Source organism: Ictalurus punctatus, chromosome 12 (assembly GCF_001660625.3).
Source record: "Ictalurus punctatus breed USDA103 chromosome 12, Coco_2.0, whole genome shotgun sequence".
Classification (NCBI taxonomy): Eukaryota; Metazoa; Chordata; class Actinopteri; order Siluriformes; family Ictaluridae; genus Ictalurus; species Ictalurus punctatus.
The window spans coordinates 10,238,823-10,261,058 of NC_030427.2; the positions used below are offsets into that span (position 1 = coordinate 10,238,823).

General features: G+C 41.2%; 1 protein-coding gene across 1 annotated transcript; it reads left to right on the forward strand.

The window, feature by feature from the left end:
* The first annotated feature begins 1,304 nt into the window (after positions 1-1,304).
* On the forward strand, positions 1,305-21,326 carry cacng4a (calcium channel, voltage-dependent, gamma subunit 4a). Its single transcript, XM_017482163.3, has 4 exons — positions 1,305-1,961; positions 16,066-16,149; positions 17,714-17,854; positions 18,140-21,326. Exons 1-4 carry the CDS (start codon positions 1,733-1,735, stop codon positions 18,661-18,663), a joined length of 978 nt encoding a protein of 325 aa, XP_017337652.1. The 5' UTR covers positions 1,305-1,732; the 3' UTR covers positions 18,664-21,326.
* The last annotated feature ends 910 nt before the right edge of the window (positions 21,327-22,236 follow it).

A 22,236-nucleotide genomic window follows, 5' to 3' on the forward strand; every position in this document is an offset into this window, starting at 1 on the left:
ACACAGACACTCACACACCAATGGTAGCAGAGCTGCCATGCAGAGGCGCTAGCTTGCCATCAGGAGCAACTTGGGGTTCAGTGTCTTCCAAGGACACTTCAGCATGTGGAGTCATGCTGGGAATCGAACCGCCAACCATACGATTAGTGGACAACCCGCTCTACCCTCTTAGCCACAGCCGCCCGTCACAACTATCACAATTTGGCCCTTGTCAAAGTCGCTCAGATCCTTATGCTTGCCCATTTTCTCTGCTTCCAACACATCACCTTTGAGAACTGACTGTTCACTTGCTGATTAATATATCCCACCCCCTGACAGGTATTGTAACGAGATTATCAATGTAATTGATGTCACCTCTCAATTGTTTAATGTTATGGCTGATCAGTGATTTCAGAAGATATTTACTCATTAGTTTGACTGTGACTTGTATTTCTACTTCTACAGTGTAAGATCTTTTTAGCCTTAAAATAGGATGTTATATAGACTCTATATTCCATCCATCTTCTATACCACTTATCCTTTTCAGGGTCACGGGGAAACCTGGAGCCTATCCCAGGGAGCATCGGGCACAAGGCAGAGTACACCCTGGACAGGGTGCCAATCCATCGCTGGGCACAATCACATACACATTAGACTCTATAGTAATATAATAATATTGTAAAGCATACTATGAATTCTTGAATAAAAAATGAATGGGAAACGTTAGTGATAATATAAGTTTTGTTTGCGTGACTATGGAATCAAAAGCTGCATGGCTGGAAAACACCAGGCAGCCAAACTGGTGAGTCTGTGAGGTTTGGTATGTTGTGTGTTCTGAGATGCTTTTCTGCTCACCACGATTGTAAAGAGTGATTATTTGCATTACTGTAGCCTTCCTGTCAGTTCATGTCACGTGTTTCACTGCCGCTCACTGGGTTTTTTTATTATTATTTTTTTTTTTATAGCACCGTTCAGTGTAAACTGTTGCATGTGAAAATCCCTGGAGATCATCAGTTTCTGAAATCCGCAAATATATTATGCATTGTGCTCCTGCAAGACAGATGATTAGCTGATTGGATAACCCCATGGATTTGCACGTGTACAAGTGATCCTAATAAAGTGGACTAGTCTTTTAAAAGAAAAGAAATCAACGTGCCTATCACAGTCATGACCATAACATAATAGTGTTCTGCCGGGGTTAAAGACTGAGCAGCAGTAATACTGAAGTCACGCAGTGAGACTGAATGGGTTGAAGGAATTCGTTTGAAAGAACCGAATCAGCAAAGTGACTCGTCTGTGCTTATTACTACCCGAGCGCGCGCAGTTCACAAACGGGGTGTGGAAAGGCAGAACAAGAGCGCACGAGAGCACGGGGAGAAGTTTTCTAGCACTTAACGCTCGGCTTGTATCCATTCGATGTTTTATTGTTAGAGTTTTTTATTTTATTTTATTTTATTTTGCAAAAAGCGCTCGGAATGAATGCGCTTTTCAGGATCCGCGCGTGCGCTTGTCCGTTGTGCTGATACCCATTGCGCGCTTTGAGCTTGGCGACGTGCTCAGATTTTTCCATCCCAGTTAAAAAAAAAAAAAAGACTGATTTTATTTTTTTAATCCAATTAGTTTTCAACTTCAGCGCTTCAGGTTGTCTCAGGATTAGGATTCAGGCTCAGCACGTGCGTCCGCTGTGCGTTTGTGGTAAGAAGCGCGCGAATGCTGATGCCAGCGCGTGCCGGATGAGCATGAGTCCGCCGCCATGGCTCGCTGTGACCGCGGCGTTCAGACTCTTCTCACGGCTCTGGGCGCGTTCACTGCCTTCAGTCTCATGACGGTAGCCATCGGCACGGACTACTGGCTCTACTCGCGCGCGTACGTGTGTAACGCCACCAACAGCAGCGCGGACGAAGCGGAAAACCTGCTGCAGCCTAAAAAGACCAGAGGAGACCTGACACACTCTGGCCTCTGGAGGATCTGCTGTATTGAAGGTAAAACTGGATTTTGAATACACTTAGCTGAATGGGGGATTTATGGTGTTTTAATATTCCAAGTAACAGTTCACCCTGACTTTAATGCTGTAAGCTTCTGTCTGGGTGAAGAGCATTTTGCTATTCCAGGTAGTAAAGCTCACTGACAGAAAGTGACCAAACACATCAGTCATTCCTCTATTCGGTAACTAATTTATCCTGGTCTTTGGATCCGGAGTCTATCCTGGGAACACTCTCTGCAAGGAGGGAATACACCATTCCATCACATGGCACCATGCACACACACACACACACACACACACACACACACACACACACACACACACAGAGAGAGAGAGAGAGAGAGAGAGAGACGTAGGCAATCTACCTGTATGTTTTTGGGAGATGGGAGGAACCCGGAGAACCTGGAAACTGAGGGAGACTAATCCGAGCACAGTATTGAACCAGGGACCCTGGAGCTGTAAGACAGCAGCGCTGCCTACTGCATCCTTCAATTAAATTCAATTCAGTTTTATTTGTATAGTGTTTTTAACAGTGGACATTGTCCCAAGCAGCTTTACAGAAATATATCAATTCAATCCCTAATGAACGAGCCAGAGGCGACGGCGGGAAGGAAAAACTCCTTGAGACGATATGAGAAAGAGACCTTGAGAGGAACCAGACTCAAAAGGGAACCCATCCTCATCTGGGTGACACCGGATAATACAATTATAAATAAATCATCTCCAGACACAGAGAGAGCCTTATTATTCTGTAAGCTTAAATATTGCTTGGTTTTATGAGTCTACAGGGTGTCTCCAAAGTCTCCATATATATGGGACTATGTATACCAGCACTACGTTGATTGTGCATTCGTCATTGGATGCTCGTGGACGTTCACTTCTTGGTTGCTTTGCAACACTTCCAGTCTTTTTGAATTTGTTAATAAGTTTACTGACCGTGTCATGTGTGATGTGCTTGCCATGTTTCCTGTTATTGCAGCCTTGTGACAGCTTCCCCATCCAGCCATGGCAATGATTTAAATACATTCTACTTTTGTCAAAGGCATTCTAAAAGGCCATCTGAAAATATCTATAATATAAATGAAGTATGAAAAATTTTTAGAAGACATTTCGCTAAAAAGGTGTTCCTCTCACCTATATATGGAGACTTTTGGGACACTGTGTATAAGGGTCTTTTTTAATATGCAAACTCAATTCTCAATAGATGAGATAAATAGAACTAATAAATGATACAGCTCATTAGACTTAGTCTAATCTTAGACTTAGAATTAGGCTAACTAGAGTTAGCATTAGCAAGGATTCTCATGATGTTCCATGATGATCCAGAATGAACGTTTGTGTTTACATGGTCCTCCTGTCAGTCATTTTATAGACACTCCCTCACAGCCTTTCACTCCACCCATTGACAACATGCTAATACCACAACCTAGTACTCATAAGAGCTTATTACGAAGAAAAACGACAGCGACTGAACTTGTGACCATTCTCATGGATCATCATGAGCCGGACTTTGCGTGTTTATAGCGTTGTATGGTGCACTTGAAAATGTGTCACATGTTCAGTCGCTGTCTTTTTTCTTCGTAATAAGCTCTTATGAGCACTAGGTTGTGGTATTAGCATGCTGTTAAGGGGTGGAGTGAAAGGCCGTGAGGGAGGGTCTATAAAATGACTGACAGGAGGACCATGTAAACACAAACGTTCATTCTGGATCGTAACAGTTTTCCAAACGTGTTTTCTCGGCCATGTGATACTTCTGTCCTGAGGTCACAGCTTAAACCATAATTTTTTATGTTTTTGTTTATTTCCAGCTTATTTGTATTATTAGTAAGAAGAAAATCAACTATTGTACCTTTTAAATCTCTTTTTTAAACATTTTGCCAAATAGCTATTTAAAAAAAAAACCCATTATAACATACATATTTCTGCACAAGCACACACACTTCTCAAAATTTCAAGTTAAAAAGTTCACTTTATTAAGCACTTTGTATGTAGCTAACTAATCTTAATAATATTTAATGATAAGGTTATTTAACATTAGATACAATAATCCCTGCACTGAAGATTTTCTAATGTGCCATGACTTTTACTGTCACGATTCAAAGTACAGACGGAAGCAAGCGCAGATTATTAAACATTTAATAACAAACAAACATACGAAACACTCTACAACTAGGAAACAAAACACTGTGGCAAGACAAAATACGGCAGCGTAGACAAAAGGTATAGTGAGATGATAACGTGAGACAAAGAGTGCATTGCAAACTGTGACTATATACAAGACTGCTAATTATCTGGAATGTGAATCAGGTGCAGGTGGTCATGTGACAATGAAGCAGTGGCTGTTGGGAACTGTAGTTCAGAGTTCCCTTACTGATTTCATGACAGAACCCCCCCACCCCAAAGGGCGCTTCTCCCAGAGCGCCCAAAATACACTCCCTCCCTCTGGCGGTCCTGGTCCCCTGGGCAAAATGTCCCCAACTGAACCAGGAGACTGAGCGGCGTCCTTAGCAGAGCAAGAAAGCGACGCAACGTCCTCAGTGGAACAGGTAAGCAGAGCGACGCCCTCAGCAGAACAGGTAAGCAGAGCGACATCCTCAGCGGAGCTGGAGCTCAGAGCGATGTCCTCAGCGGGGCAGGAGCTCAAAGCGACGTCCTCAGCGGGGCAGGACAGCAGGACAACTTCCTCAGCAGGACAGGAGAGGGGAGCGATGTTCTCCGCGAGGCCAGAGAGGGGAGCGAGGTTCTCCGCGAGGCCAAAGGGAGGAATGATGCTCTCCACAGAGCACGAGGGGGAAACGATGCCCTCCATGAAGCAGGAAAGGGGAGTGACATACGGCGCGCAGCAAAGAAGAGGAGCGACGTCCTCAGCCGAGCAGGAAGGCAGAGCGACGTCCTCAGCCGAGCAGGAAGGCAGAGCGACGTCCTCAGCCGAGCAGGAAGGCAGAGCGACGTCCTCAGCCGAGCAGGAAGGCAGAGCGACGTCCTCAGCCGAGCAGGAAGGCAGAGCGACGTCCTCAGCCGAGCAGGAAGGCAGAGCGACGTCCTCAGCCGAGCAGGAAGGCAGAGCGACGTCCTCAGCGGAGCGGTAAAGCCGAGCGATGCCCTCAGCAGTGCAGAAAAGCAGGGTGAGTTCCTCAGCGGAGCAGGCAAGCACAGCCGCATTGTGCACGGGGATGGCGAACAGAGGGGGGCACTTGGGTATGTCAGGAGACAGAGCAACGTCTTCAGCTAACAAGGGCGACTGAGGAACATCCTCAGTTGACCCGAAAGGCTGAGCAGCGTCCTCAGACGAGCAGGGAGGCTGACTTACCTTCTCCGCTGACTCCTTTTGCTGGACTAGATCCATAATAGGGGAAGGAGGGTGGGAGATGGTACCAGCCCAGTTAACAGGCTCCCACTTGTACCCGGACTCCTCCATGTCCTCCTGCTGCTTACGTGGCGCAGTTTGGTACTCTTCCTCCTGTTGGCGTGGCGTGGCATAGTTCTCTGTGAACATAGGTGGCAGAGTGAAGCCCAGGTATCTCGTGATGATCCGCTGCTTCTGTTGTAGGTCTTACATTCTGTCACGTTACAAAGTTGGATACAGAAGCAAGCGCAGATTCTTAAACATTTAATAACAAACAAACATACGAAACACTCTACAACTAGGAAACAAAATACTGTGGCAAAGACAAAATACAGCAGCATAGACAAAGATATAGTGAGACGATAACGTGAGACAAAGAGTGCATTACAACCTGTGACTATATACAAGAGTGCTAATTACACGCAACGTGAATCAGGTGCAGGTGGTCATGTGACAATGAAGCAGTGACTGTTGGGAACTGTAGTTCAGAGTTCCCTTACAGATTTCATGACATTTACACATCACAAGGCCAGCAAGTCTGACAGACCAAGGCCAATATTTTTTTAACACATACTTATAAGTTAATTTAAACTGATTTAAAAATATTTAAAATAGTAGCAGATAAAATTTTCTTTCCCATTTAGTTTGAGTCTTGGAGTTTTAGGAGAACTTGATTTTGATTGGCCAGAGCCAAACTATGGTCTGTCTTCACGCTGGATAACATTTGGAGAACTTTTCTTTAAGTATCACACTGAAAATGTATAATAAAGTTTCCTGTGATTGTTGGAATTCTGACAAACCAACAAAGAATGAAGAATATTTTTACTGGCCAGAATTGGGTTTTTCTGCCTATTACATAGTTCACTGAAACAAAGTGGAAATGTTTTTATTTACTTTTTAATCTTGCATAGGCTGTCTTCCTGCAGCGATCATGTTGGATAAGTGGTTTCCTAGGCGGGGAAAAGCACGTGTTACGGCCCAGTCTAGGTTAGGCTGGCTAGTAACCAACCTGTGGATTCAAATGAAATTGACCTTTAATATGAGGGAGCCAGGAATAACAACACAAACAGGGTTGTTCAAAAAAGTTGTGGTATATTGTAACACACACAATTAAATACATATAACTGTACAAATGAACCAAACCAGGCATAACTTCAGGGTGGGCCAAGGCCAAAATACGAAACAAAAGAATTCTATTGTTAGGTAGCTAGTTTACTTAAAAGGAAAATAACAAAGAAAATAAAAGGATACTTCCCTAACTAGCTAAGCTAAAAACAGAGACAAAAGGACCCTCTCCCAAAAGAAATGGCAGCCACACCCCTACTGCCAGTGAACCAAGTGAATCATATATACAATGGTGAAGAATATACACATAAACAGATACAGGGACAACAGAACTCAAAGTCAAAAACCAGGCAAGAGTCAAAAACCAGAACAGCAGTCAGAATATAGCATACAAGCTGCACAATCGAACACACTCTCTAAACCACCAACACAAGTAACCACCTCCAACATCCCACACCATTCTCACTCCTCTTCCTCTTTAAATATGGCCGCCATTTAGTGATGTCATCCTGGGAGGCGGGATCAAGGCAGGCTAGAGGAGGAAACTCTAGGGGGGAGTTTGGACCTGCACATAGAATATGGCACAGCACACACACACAAAAAACTTCCCATCCCAAAGATAGTGGGTTATAACACACGGTATAAAACAGTCTGCCTAAACATGTCTAAAACCTTACTAGCTAAATGTGATTTCCTCATCCGGTGAATGTCAGGCTTTCATCAAGTTACTGGATAGTTACATGCCATAGCAAAATGAATATACACCTAATCAATTCAGTTTGTAATTATATACTGGCTGTCAAAATGTTCACAGATGGAATGGAATTAAATTGTACTCTTGGGGCTAACCAGATTTTGAAATGGTAAAACTTTACTTATAGAGAAACATGTTTTAGTTGAATAAATTTTGAAATGCTGTAGCACAAAGATGCCTTCAAAATAATGAAATTATATATGCATATATACATAAATAAAGTCAATATTTGATGTGACAACCCTTTGCTTTAAAAACAGTTGTAGTCTCAGGTACAATTTGTGAAGTTTTATAAGGAAATTATCTGGTTATATTATTACTGTTTCTATTATATTATTACTATATTAACATATTATAACTTATATTACTGGTTAAATTTATTATTATAAGTTGTATTGAGCATCTTGCAAAACCAGCTCCAGTCGCACTTGCTTCTTATTTTTGCAGCAAAACCCAGCAACCTCCATTATGTTTTTTTTCTTGTTCTTGTTATTGTTTTTTTGTTGTTGTTTTTTTTGTCTGAAAAGTGGTCTCTTATGTAATATCCTACTTTCTTTACTGACATACAAACATTTTTCTGTAACATTTAATTTTGTGCTGGAAAACTAACATTTGGAAATGTAAAAAGTTTTTTGTACTGACTGATAATGCAACAAAGTAGGGTGCTTAAGACTCAGTACTGTATATTTGTATATGTTTTTTGAGCACTGTGTTTTATGTTTTATGGTGGTCTTTTTCCAGTGATTGCTGGGGTTTAAGGGACAAACAAAATGTGTATAGCAGCAGTACTTTGGCAGACTAAAGTCAACAATTGTATATATTTAAACAGTACACTTGTATGCTTGGGGTAATTGATAGAAGGGCCAATAAGTGTAAGCACAAGGTGGGTGTACCTAATAAAATGTCAACATGTCCACACTACTATATTGTGAACATCTCTAAAATCGTGTTATTAGAATGTTACTTTGCTTTGATTTTATTTGATTTAAAATAAATAAATAAATAAATATTATTGTTATTATTTATTTATCTATCTATCTATCTATCTTTCTATCTATCTATCTATTTGGGCAGTGTAATTAATTATTGCTGACTTTTCACAGACATAAAAAGAGCACCTCAAAGGTTGTGCTATCTCCAGTTATCTTGTAGTTGATGCTGTTGCCCAGCAACCACAGGTCTCCAATTGCTATGGAAACTCCCCTACGGTCCGGACAGGAGTTGCTATAAAACTGATTGTTGTGCATTACAATTGACACAACAGTAGGACTGTGCGCTCACTCTAATGACACTCTAATGACTCACTACTTTCTAATGGCATTCGCTGTGCTGCTTCGTTGCTTGTATTATGCATAAAGCTGATAAAGGAACGTCAGCATCTCTCCTTGAGACTCCATGAATGAATTATTAGAATCCGGCACTCATGTGGTTCACTGTGGTAAACTGGTGGAAAGGCGATACCGGCTTTCACACATGCATAAGTTTTAATTAATAATTTATCTAGATGAATTTAAATGAGCTGAGCCTGCCCTTACAAACAAATTCATTTTACTGTACTATTTTACTATACTATTCTTTTCTTACACTTCTAATTTATGGTATGGTATACACACACACACACACACACACAAAGATTTTATTATATTTAGATTTATATTTTAACAATGGACATTGCCACAAAGCAGCTTTACAGATATCTGGATGTAGATACAGATCTACATTTATCCCTTATGAGCAAGCCAGAGGCAACAGTGGCAAGGAAAAAGTTAGCATGCTAACTACATTTAGCATTAGTAAGGATTGTCACTAAGATAGACAGCTGCATTCATGATTTCAATTTTGTTTATTTTTACAAAAAAAATTAAGGTCGCAATTGGCACTGATTTCCCCTCGCGCCGTGTGCCGAAGCATTCAGCGCGCATGAAGGGCCTGAAGCGCCACTTTTCCGGTCTTTATTGAAATTGACTCTGTTTACTTCACACGTGTTTTGTTTTGGTTTCTGTCCTGTCTCCGCACTTGTTATATATATATATATATATATATATATATATATATATATAAAATAGAAAATGCTCTCATGCCTTAGAGGACTTGGACACTATTTGGGTAGCACACTTTTTTCCGCTGTCATGTTTTGCATAAAATGTAACATTGACATAAACAGTAAACTGAAGAAATTTCTTTTCATTGACTCTGGGTATTCTGCTAAAGCTAGCAGTGGTGCATTACATACATTTGACATCATGTGCCTTGCCATCATGTGGCTTGTACTTCCGGTTGGGGAAAAAATGCTAGTGTTCCACGTGAAACATATACTACCCTTCTAAAATGGTATAGTACTTAGTGCATAGTGTAAGTGTATATAACGTCATTTGGGACACAACTTTTGGTATGTACAGAAGTAACACAATGAGTAAACATGTCCCGTGCTGGGCGCAGACCAACTAATTGATAATGAAATTTGTTGACAGTGCTTTTCATAATTGATTATTACCATTTTTATTGATTATTCATTGCACCTCTACAAATCTACATACAATATTGTTGTTTTGGCCCTTCTGGCATTCCATACACACAAACACTCTACAGTAGTACTCTTAACACCCTCCCTAATCATTTTTACATAGTCTTCAGGATTAGTGAATGACCGTACATGACCGAGATCATTCACAGGTCCATTCGCATTTTTTTTTTGCCAAGTTTTCAGCAGTTTAGAATTAATATGAGCTAATATGACATTAAATGTGACATCTGTAAGGCCGGATTTGCCCTTTAATAATATGGTGCACAATAAGAATTACTTGACAACACCATATTATTGCTATCTTTTTTTAAAGTGTGGGAAAAGAGAGTCTGTGTGTTTCCTTTAATAACAGCAGAGCCTCAGATCCAGCGTCAGTCCAGGATATTATCGGGGAGACAGATGAAAGCCATCCCATCTTTACCCAAGTTAACAGCGTGAAAACCGGATTTAATAAAACCTGATGATATGAGAGAGAATTGACATGGAATAGCAGCTTTCAAGTATTAACTTTATTGCTTGACATAAACATCATCTTTATATATACAGCGGTGCTTGAAAGTTTGTGAACCCTTTAGAATTTCATATATTTGCATAAATGTGACATAAAACATCATCAGATTTACACACATCATAAAAGTAGATAAAGAGAACTCAATTAAACAAATGAGCTGAAAAATATTATACTTGGTCATTTACTTATTGATGATCCCCCCAAAAATTTTAATAATTAAAAAACAATGCACTGTATGTTTTATGTTTTCAGTTTTTCTGTTTAAAAAGTCAATTCTTATCACTTATCACTTACATTATAATGGCTGTAAACAGTGGTTCCCTCACCAGCATCTCTTTTTTTCTCTCTCTATTGAAGTTACTCAAGAAAAAACGTCTGGGTTACCCCTGTTCCCTGAGAAGGGAATGAGACGTTGCATTTAGCATAACAGTATGGGGAGCGCCTCTCGTGTGCGACTGGTATCTGAAGCTTGTGTAAAATCATGCCTATTTATAAGCCTGCCATGATCAGGCAATGTGGCAATTAAGCGTGTCGTGTGATATAAATATGGCACCTGTGAACCGCGCCATCAGCCTCTATTATCTGAATCGAAGACGCAATTCACAGGCCTGCCCTGCTATGACAAAGCTACACAATGTCTCGTTCCCTTCTCGGGGAACAGGGTTACCCCATATGTTCCCTTTTAAAGGGAACTTTGACGTTACGTTTAGCATAACACTATGGGAACGAGAATACCGAGGGTACAGCATGTTCAAAAAGACACAAGCCTGAGGGTCACTGCAAGACACTCGAGCCCAGGGGGGAATGAATATCCAGGCTGTAATAACAAATGCATGTGTGTGGCATAGACCACCCTGCAGCAGCACACTCATCCTGTAAGGATACCCCTTTGGACAAAGCCTTCGCGGAGGCGACCACCCTAGTGGAATGAGCCCTTATGCCCAGAGGCGTAGCGAGACCACGCGCCTCATAAGCAATAGAGATTGCTTCCACTATTCAATTAGAGATGCTCTGCTTTGACACAGCATCACCGCTACTGTTGCCACCAAAACAAACCAGCAGCTGCTCCAACTTATGCCACTGGCTGGAGCGGTGGACATAAGTACAGAGAGCCCTTACTGGACACAGCAGGTGCATTCTCTCTTGTTCCGGTGTGGGGAATGGCGGAGGGCAGAAAGTCTGCAACACAGGGTGGGCAGCCGATGTAGGCACCTTAGGAATATAATCCAGCATAGGATACAGGAAGGCCTTGGCTAATTCAGAGGCAAAGTCAAGGCAGGAAAGGGCAACAGAGATAGCCTGTAGATCTCCTACTTGCTTGAGAGATGTCAGGGCCAGCAGAAGAGCTACCTTTAGAGTCAGAAGCTTCTCAGAGGCTGACTCTAAGGGCTCAAATGGGGCCCCTGACAGACCTTCCAGACCACAGAAAGCTCCCAGGAAGGTATGAGCGGCCTGCAGATGGGTCTCAGCCGCCTGACACCACGCATGAACCTCAAAGTTAGAGGATGTTGCCCCACAGAGGCTACATCACCAGGGGCATGGCTGGCTGAAATGGTGGCCACGTAAACCCTGATTGTATAAGGAGCACACCCCGCTGAGAAACGTTCTTGTAAGAACTCAGGGCTGTAGCTATTGCGCAGTTCACTGGGTCTAGCTGACGTTCCTCACACCACAAGACAAAAAGCTGCCACTTGAGTGATGAGGGCCACTCCAGATGAGGGCTGCTTCAGAGACTGTGAGCTGGACAGCTGTCTAAGACCGCGCTCCAGCCCATGAGGGAGGTGTCTGTCATTACCGTCTTGCGCTAAGGAGACACCCCTAGAGTGTGACCCAAGGCTAGAAACTGGGGACACTCAAATTCTCAGAGCACGTAGGCATTGCCACGTGACACTGATTACTCTCAGAGGTTTCGTCCTCGGACGAAACCCGTCTTTCGTCCTCGGACGAAACCCCCAACTTCTCAGCCACCACTGAACAGTCTCCTGTGCAATAGGTCCATAAGCTCCAATAGTCTCCCAAGATCCAGCTTTATCTTGCTCAGTGTTGATAGGATTGACCCTAAGCATGATGGGGATAGAAACGCCCTCATTGTAGTAGAATCCTTATAACCCAGAGAAAAGTTGTCCACTGCACTGGGGAAAGCATACTTTTCTGTGGTTCAAACTGAGCCCCAAGCTCTTCATGTGGGCGAGAACAACATCTCGATGTTGAACTGCCAGTTCCCTGGATCGTGCTAGAACTAACCAGTCATCCAAGTAGTTTAATAGACGGATGCCCTGGAGTCACAATGGAGCCAGAGTGACATCCATGCACTTTGTGAAGGTGCGAGGGGACAAAGCGAGTGATATTTCTATGTGGAAATATGCACCTTTTAGGTCTATCGTCACAAACCATTCCTCAAACTGAATATGATATGATAAGTTTGGGTGTCAGCATCTTGAACCTGTACGTCCGAAGAGACTGTATGACGCAGATCTAAAATTGGCCGCATACTCCTCTATTTTTTGTGGACTAGGAAATAACGGCTGTAAAAACCTCCCTCCCTCAGGGAACGGGGTACTTGTTCTATGGCCCCTTTGCCCAAGAGGGATCTTACTTCCTGCGCTAACGTCGGGCTCTTGTCTGTGCTGACAACTGTGGTGAGCACACCTCAGAACCGGGTGGGGGGGGGGTCGAGCTCTAAACTGGATCCGGTAACCCTTTTCTACGGTAGACAGAACCCATGGAGACACATTTGGCAGTAGTTTCCACGCTGCCAGACGATCTTTTAGTGACATTAACTATTCCACGTTCTGTTGGAGGGAAAACATCAGATTTTTGTTGCCCTGTGACAGCTCTGATTACCCAGACCCAGGTCTGATTCCTGCAAACCCTGTCTAATCAGATCAACACTTAAATATACCTTTTTCAACAGCATGAAGTTGGTTAAAAGATCTTACCCAGTAACAAACTATTTCAAGAAATTCCAGAAATAATGAGGAAGGTGATGGAAATACATCAGTCTGGGAAGGGTTACAAAGCTATTTCAAAGGCTCTGCGACTCACAGTGTCACAGTGAATCACAGTGAGAATTACAGTGAGAGCCTTTATCTCCAAATGGAAAAACTCGGCACAGTAGTGAACCTTCCCAGAAGCGGCAGACCTTCCAAAATTCCTCCAAGAGCACAGCAATGACTCATCCAGCAAGTCACAAAAGAGCATCAAAGGCACCACAGGACTCTCTTGGATCAATAAAGGTCACTGTTCATGACTCCACTATCAGAAAGACACTGGACAAAAATGGCATCCATGGAAGAGTAGCGAGGTAAAAACCACTGCTAGCCCAGAAGAACAATAATGCGTGTCTGAATTTTGCCAAAACCTCAAACCTGATGATCCTCAAACCTTTTTGGAAAATGTTCTGTGGTCTGATGTCACTCACCTGTGTCAAAAGTGGAACTCTTTGGAAGACAGGGGTTCAGTTACATCTGGAGTAAACCATACATGGAATACCACAAAAAGAACATCATACCTACAGTCAAGCATGGTGGTGGAAGTGTGATGGTGTGGGGATGCTTTGCTGCATCAGGGCCTAGGCTAAAGGAGAATGTCTGATCATCAGTCCATAAGTTGAAACTCAGCACAACTGGGTTATGCAGCAAGATAATGATCCAAAGCACAGGAGTAAGTCCACCTCTGAAAGGCTCAAAAAAAAGCTAGATTAAAGTTTTGGAGTGGCCTAGTCAAAGTCCTGACTTGAACCAATTGAGATGCTGTGGCAGAACCTTAAATGGGCAGTTCATGCTCAAAAACCCTCCCATGTGGCAGGGCACTGTATATTTTTATTAGGGGACCAATCACCGAAGGTGTGTTGTTATTCTACCTTTTTTTCTTGTTCTTCCTCTTGTCCTTGTTCTTCTTCTTCTTCTTTGTCTTCTTCTGGATAGGTTGTCTATGGCAGCCCTTAGAAATATCTGTTGCAAAGTTGTAAAACTTGGCACACCATTAGTGAAGCGTCTAAAGAACATTCTGACCAAATTTGGGCCAAGTGCTGCCAACAATCTAGCGGCACCACTGGGACAAATTTGGGCCTAATTTGGAAGTACTTTTATGGTCATAACCTTTGAACCGTGTGTCAAAAATTTTAAAGCCAGACACCTCTGGATTCCCTGGGTCGAGATGAGTTCAATGCACCATATGACTGCAAATCATTCTTGAATCCCTTTGCAACAATTGTAGCACATCTGTGAATGTGCGGCTGGGTGCTTGGCCCAGAAAATGCTGGTTGTTTGTTGACAAAAAACTAAGAGAAAAATGTTCATCATTTATAATGACAAAAAGAAAACTAGAATTAAATAAAACATATAAAAACTGAGACACAAACATGGAACATTTCCATTCTGGTAGGAGTGGTCTCTTTCAGGATGACTTCTCCTGGATCGCTCAATGATGTCTTACGGCCTTCACAGTCACCAGAACTCACGGCAGTTGAAAACCTATAGGAGATTTTGGAGCAAGTCCATCATCAAAACACATAAAAGGCATATCTTTTGGAATACTGGTGTTCACTCTAGTACAGTTACAGAGACTGTAAAATCAATTCTAAAGCACAATGAAGCTGTTCTGGAGGCTGGTGGTTGCTCAAAACCTTAAGAAAACATTGTTGTTGTTGTTTTCTTTAAAATGTTACCCAAGCACTGTCATTCCTTTTAAGGCATAAAGTGCAATATATAAACAGGACACACTGCATACAAATAACAAGTGAACTGAAACAGTAAATGGACTTGCATGCATTATACAATACACACAACTACATTAAGCACATTCAAGGGTTTGGACTCAGCTCAGCTTTATGCATGACAGTGAAACCACTGTCACAGCATGGTGTTTGATTAAAGTCATTATGTACAGTATATGGTATGTGATAAAACACACACTATGTGTACACAAGGAATTCACATTATGACATTATGACACTATGATACTACCGAGAGCCATTTTGGTGAAAATCACTTCCCTGAAAACCAACGGTGACTCATTCATCAAATGAGCATAAACTGCTTAATTTCAAATGTTCCCAGTGCAACACAGCTGCCCAGGCTTCACTGTGGTTTAACAGGAAGGAGCAGTGTGTTATTTGGATTAACTTTTACATAATCATTACAGCAGGTCGTAAGGAAATGTTTTATTCATCACTATATACTATATTTGAATAGGTGGTGAAACAGGTTATGTCATGTCTGTGTAAACAAATGGAGCTATGCTTTCATACAAGTTCACAAACTTCAAAAGTTCACTCCTGACTGCTAAGAATAGGAAGAACAGGAGAAGAATGGCCAGACTGGTCGAGCTGACAGGAAGGGTTCAATCAAATAACCACTCTTTACAACCGTGTTGAGTAAAAAAGTGTTTTAGAATGCATAACACATGACCACTGAAGCCTCAGCTTTCTGTTCTTGGCCAAGAGGAGTGGAAGGTGATGTGGCCTTCTTCTTTTGTAGCCCATCTGGTCAAGGTTTGGAGTGTTGTGTGACTCTGAGATGCTTTTCTGCTTATCATGGTTGTAAAGAGTGGTTGAGTAACAATAGCCTTCCTGTCAACTCAAACCTGTCTGGCCATTCTCCTCTAACCTCTCTCATCAAATAGGTGCTTCTGCCTATAGAACTGCTGCTCACTGGATGCTCACTGAGGACCCCACACCCCACCCACCCCAAATAAAGCTCCACAGTGTGTAGTGTTACTACCTTGAATTGAAATTCCAATTGATTTAATTGGATCTGTAAATCCACAGAAAAGAGCCCATAATATTGAAGTGTGTGTGGTGGTGTTGGAGGAGGGGAGAGGGAAGGGTTACATGGGGTGGGTAGGGTGACTCTTGGGTACTTTATACATAACTGCTGAATCACAACTATCTGACTCACAGGAATCAACAAAGGAAGCTGTTACCGGATCAATCACTTCCCTGAGGATAATGACTATGATACAGACAGCTCTGAGTACATCCTGCGTAAGTCTGCCCTTCTTCCCCTCCATAGTATTTTCCTTTCACAGTCATATATCAAAGAATGAGTTTTTTTTCATACCAGGCATGAAATATCACAAATTCATTGGCTAGGTCATGATTATAGGATGCTACGTCATGTCATAAATTCATGGTTTGTGTTAAAAAGAAACATCAGAGCAGTGCATTATTTCTACTATGTTAATTTTTCGGTTGTACCGGACACAAAGTATAGATTGTGTGACACCGATTATTCCATGGTATGCAAACCAATGGGACAGATTACTGTATAGTGTAAGAAGGTCAACGATGTGAATGTAAACCTCACAATTTTATTTTGAGTCGTCAGTGACCTTCTTGCATTTTTTTTAATGGAGAGTAAATACAGTCAAATAAGTATGGAGCTTGGAAGCTGACAAAAGTGTTTGTGTATGAATTTTGGATATTGGATCTAACTATACTGTATACACAACACAGTAAAATATTTTTCCCCCATAGTGGGTTTAATAAACGTTCGTTTCACCACTGTTTTTTCTTTGTATTGAACTTGCTCGGGGTGAGATTTGCCTTTAAACGCATAATATCAATTTATGGATTACAGTTTTAAGATAAAAAAAACAAAAAAAAAACAAATCTGAACCCTAAATACAAATCTCTGGGATTCCTGGGTTATGTGTGTGTATAGGAAATGACTTGAATGTTACTTTAACAGCTGTGACATATTCTTAGTCATTTTCTGTAAAAAAAAATAAATAATAATAATTAATTAATAAATACAGGGCAGGTGGTGGATTCGATCGTTGATGAGTTCGAAGTATACCTGCCCTTAATTATTTTATTTTATTTTATTTTATTTTATTTTATTTTATTTTATTTTATTTTATTACCTTAGCTAGCAAGGTGTTTCTCAGATGTTAATTAAGTGGTCCTGAAAAAGCCTGAAAACATGAAAATGCCTCTTTAGAAAGCAAATATCTTAATATTTATCCTAATCCTAATAATAGACTGGCTACATGATATCATCATACAACAAATATCTAACATCCCTGGCAGTTTTACTGTGGTGGTGAGCCCTGTTTGTTCCAGCACGTTCATGTATACAGTTATAGCTGTAAATAGAACATTATTCTGTAAAATCTAGCTTTAAGGAAAACTGAAATCAGCCACAAACCTGCAGAACTCTGTGTATACCTGATCTGTTCTCTACTCTACAGTACTGCCCCATTCACTCAGACTGTTTCCTTGGATGTATAGCAATACAACCTTATTTTAAAATATTATTAATCTCATATTTATTTCAGTTATTAGCAATTTAAAACAATATTGATGGAAAATGAGCCTTCCCAAAGAGGGGCTGTCTTGCTGATGGCAGTTGTCCGTGCATAGATGGGAATTTGATGTGGAAATCCCTGTAAATGTTTTTAAACAGTATTTTAATGTACATTACTGAATGAACTGAAGATTCATGCGTCTTACACAATAATATATCAGAGATCAAATTGTCCCGGATGGAACGTAGTTGAACCTTGAGCTCTAGAGAATCTAACATGATTGTTTGCTGTTTGTGTAGGGATTGTGCGAGCATCCAGCCTTTTCCCCATCCTGAGCACTATCCTGCTGCTACTGGGAGGAGTGTGTGTGGTTGTAGGACGAGTTTACAGCGGCAGGAACAACATCCTCCTTAGTGCTGGCATCTTGTTTGTGGCTGCAGGTAAAACTTGGGTCTGTGGTGGGTTCAAGCCAGCTTTACATGGTACGATTTTTAGCTTGAATTTGCTGTCACAGGAAAACAAAAACGCATATCATGAAGTAATTCTTTGGTCATGATTTAACATTGTATGGAACATTGTATTATATGACATGGAGAACACAATCTGCTACAGAAGATTTTATGTTGTAATCTTCAAAGAGTGCTATACTCACAGATTTTGAAGGGTTTTTTTAATGTCAATAATGTTATATACCACATTAAATATGTGGTATGGTGTTTTACCAGGTCTGAGCAACATCATAGGCATCATCGTGTATATCTCAAGCAACGTCGGCGACCCCAGCGACAAGAAAGGCGAAGACAAGAAGAACCAATACAGCTACGGTTGGTCCTTCTACTCTGGCGCATTGTCATTCATCGTGGCTGAAGCTGTTGGCGTGCTCGCAGTCAACATCTACATTGAGAGAAACAAGGAAGTGCACGTCAAGCGGCGCAACTTCATGAAAACCGGTGTGTCATCGTCCTCACCGTACATGCGAATCCCAAGTTACCGGCAGCGTAGGCGGCGCTCTCGCTCCAGTTCGCATTCCACCGAGCCGTCTCGAGATAACTCGCCTGTCGGACGGAAGATGGCGGCATCCGCACTGCCTCTAGGTGAGATCTCCATGTACACTCTAGGTCGAGAACACCCACTGAGGTCAGGAGGCGCATTCGGGCCCTACCCAGAACCACCCAACTTTCTGCAAGTTCACAACAGCTACGCCAAAGGCACGAAAGACGTCATTAACCGCAGGACCACGCCCGTTTAAATGTCTGGTTCAAGACGGCCGATAGTCTTGGTGGCACTTGGAAGTATTAGTATCACTATGGCCGAGTTCCGGCAAAGTTAACAATGAAATGTTGATATGAGGGAGCGATGTTTCTTTAACACATGTTTTAAAGATAACTAATGGACGTTGTAGCATTTTCTGAGCCATGTCTTGGCTCTGAGTTTCATACTGTATATTCATATGCACAGTCGGCAGTCCAAGTAGCAATATTTCAATGCACTGAATATTGAAATATCGAAATATTATCCCAGAATTGTTTGAGTATTTTCATGTTTTATTTTTGTCAGTATGTTTTGACACTCAAGGCCAGTTCACACTGGACACATCATGTCAAGCGTCACGTGTAACTGAACATCACAGATCAATTTCAACTTCAAATCCATTTTTAAAGTTTTTCAATCCACCCTGGCACTTTAGAGATTAGAAGCGTTTCAGTGAACATCCTTATCGGGTTTGCTCGTGTGGGGTTTTTCCCCACTCCTGGTCATGCGTCAAGTGTAAACGCCACAGAAAGCCAGTGAAATCATAAAACCACACTTTATATACACTGTGTACTTTATTTAAAATAACAATCTACAAAAATGTCATTATGCAGCCTGTAGTTGCTAAGTGTTTGTACGCTATGGTACTCATTTTACCTCAACATGGGGAAACAAAATAAACACAAATGTACCTGTTGTTCACTGTCCCACTGTATCATGTCACGTTTTTAGGTGAACGGCTTTGTAATTTACAGTTGGCAGATTACTTTCGGCAAAAAAGACTTAGTAATGAAGGGTCGAGAGCAAACAAGACTTAGCAACATGAGCTGTTGTTGGTTTTTGGATGCTTTACATCCATTCCATTACATTACCACCCTTTTGATGACAGTTTGCAAAAAAAAAAATTTAAAAGTAGCTATGCATCTACTGTAGTGGAGTCTGGGGCAGATTATATTCTGTTATATATTGTATAGCAATGTGATGTACAAGCTGAAGGACAATTATACTGGAAATTAAGGAGGTAATGAGCGACTGGTGAGATGAATTACAGAATGGCAGAGTTTGCTCAGCTTGACTAAGAGGGGGTGTGGCTGAGAGGAGGCGTGGTTGAGAGGGACATGGATGGGGGTGTGGATTCTGGTAGCTCTCAAACTAGGCTTATTCCTTTAAGAAACACTAAACCGGTGGCCTAATATCTCTCTCAAAACAAAACACAAAAACGCGAAATATTTAAATTCATCTACTCATAACTGATAATGCTGGAGTTGCAAAAACAGATTAAAAATCAATGTGTGCTGTTGAACTTTCTCCTGCCTGTCCTGTTCATATGCAGCTGAGACGCGTCCTGCGTGAATTGACCTGACATGACGATGATATGATATGATGTGACTCTTACACAACGCATCTTCTGTGAATTTGGGGTGAGAGCATGAAAAAGGGAAGCTTGAACGGTGCTTATTCAGTGAACATGAACTTCTGGTCCTTGCCCTCTTTTAGGAGATTTTATAGCTAGTGAAGAAGCCATTTTGTACAACTGTGCTTTGTACAACCACTGCCATTTTGTTTACTTCTGATGTTTACATTTCGACAACTCTGCTGATGTGAATGACTTCTGTCTTATACATTCCGCTAAATTTGAAGACTAAAGAGAAAAATCTTAGTCAGAATTATGTGGATGTTTAGAGAGTTTTTGCTCAGGGAAGTTAAAAGTAATTGGCTGCAACTTATAAATATAACATGTAATCCTTGTAATCCTTTTCCTTGGACCAATCTCAAAGCACTGTTGATGAATCTATGCGTCGTTGTCTCTGAACTGCCATTTTGTATTGGGACACAAGTGTTGGCACATATGGTCTAACACGTGGCTAATTTGCTCCTGCCGTGTTGGTGGTGGCTTATATATCTTGACACTCCATGCTAGAAAGGAGCATTTGACTAATGAAGTAAGCCTGATTGCCTTATAACACAGAGTCCATTCAGCAGCACCATGGAATGCATTAGAGCATCCACGGGGTGGCAAATTAATGTACTACAGTGCTGAAAACACGATGCTGAGTCTACTGCAGCTTTCCCAAACTCTCAAAGATGTCTGCCCAGATCTCTAGGAACAATGAACCCTGGATACTTAAAAAAAAAAAAAAAAAAAGGAATAACATCTGGCAGTAGCCGAAACTTACAAATCATAACTTTCCAGATCAAGGACACCACCGTGATGTTATATCTGCCAAGAACTCGATTTGTTTTAATGTTATTGCTGTGATCAATCAAACATGGACAGTCGTTGTTTCTCTGTGGATGCTGTGAAATTGTCTCATATCATAATGGCATTACTGGAGGAAATATCTTTCGATTCCCAACAGTTATTGTCATGGCAACAGTTAATAAACACTAAGTCAATTCTCCTATGTTTCTGAAGTAGCCTACATTTCTCTAGAGACCAAGCAAAGACAACAACCTTCTAGTGTGTTAGCGCTCCCAAGAACTACTAAACTACCTTTTAACAATTGTGTAACAACAACAACAGAAAAAAAAAAAAAAAAGACATGGTCATACATACTTGTGATTGAGCGCAATGCTTTCTGTTAATTGATAACACAGTGATTTACAGTGCATAATATTTTCTGTGGAAGATTCAGTCTGTGCATTATGGTGTAATTTTGTCTGCTTTTCCTGACTGTAGTCAGCGTAAATAAAAACAAAGATATTATGTTGTGACTGAACTCTCTGACCATCACTTCCTCACCAGATTCCCAGCAGAATAACACTGGATTAATAATAAATGTACAAATTGGAACTGTATTATCATCTGTTTCATTTCATACAGTACTGCTTCCAATCACTTACCTGTAACTGATGCTTGAATGAAGTCTGTTTGACGTGATTTAATAACGGAACATGGTTTTAGGTGAGTGTGTGATAATTTAAGTACAATACTAAACCGTTAGATATGAGCTATCCTTTCTTCCAGTACAAACTAATGAAGGAAACCATTAGTCACATTTGAGGTAAGGAAAATATTTAATAACATATATTTTTGGCTGAACTATTTGTCTGCTAGTCACCAGAAAGCCACTGCTGAGGCTTTAAGCAAGACTGTCAACTGTCAACTGCCTGAACTGGTGTCAGTTGTAAATCACATTGGCTAAAATTTCCCTAGTGAATAAAAAATATGGATACAGTAAATATATTGAGGCAGATTATTACATTGGGTGCTGTGGCCGAAATATAACTATTAATTCTCATAAAGGTACTGCTTTCTATGACAAGGAGCCTAGAAGAGTGCAAGTGATTGTGAGATGATCTCGTTAATACTCTTATGAACTAGACATGTGTTAGGTCTGAGCAGTCTGTACACTCCTTTGAAGCACCTTATAACATTTCATATATACTTTCTGGCCACAATTTCATTTATGTTGCCCTTTATCGGTATCAGTTTTTGACCTCAGAATTGCTGGCAGCATTGGCACCCAAAAACCCAGCTTGTTGAAGACTTTTGCGTTATACGCAACTACCAAGCCTATGTGTGTAGCTATGGTTTCGCAACTAAGGGGATAACCACCAGAGCAGTTTC

Excerpts from the sequence above, each read along its gene's own strand:
- cacng4a (XM_017482163.3), top strand. The coding sequence starts at position 1,733 with ATGGCTCGCTGTGACCGCGGCGTTCAGACTCTTCTCACGGCTCTGGGC. Across the intron at positions 1,962-16,065 it reads GAGGATCTGCTGTATTGAAG|GAATCAACAAAGGAAGCTGT; the intron begins GTAAAACTGGAT and ends TCTGACTCACAG. Across the intron at positions 17,855-18,139 it reads CATCTTGTTTGTGGCTGCAG|GTCTGAGCAACATCATAGGC; the intron begins GTAAAACTTGGG and ends GTGTTTTACCAG.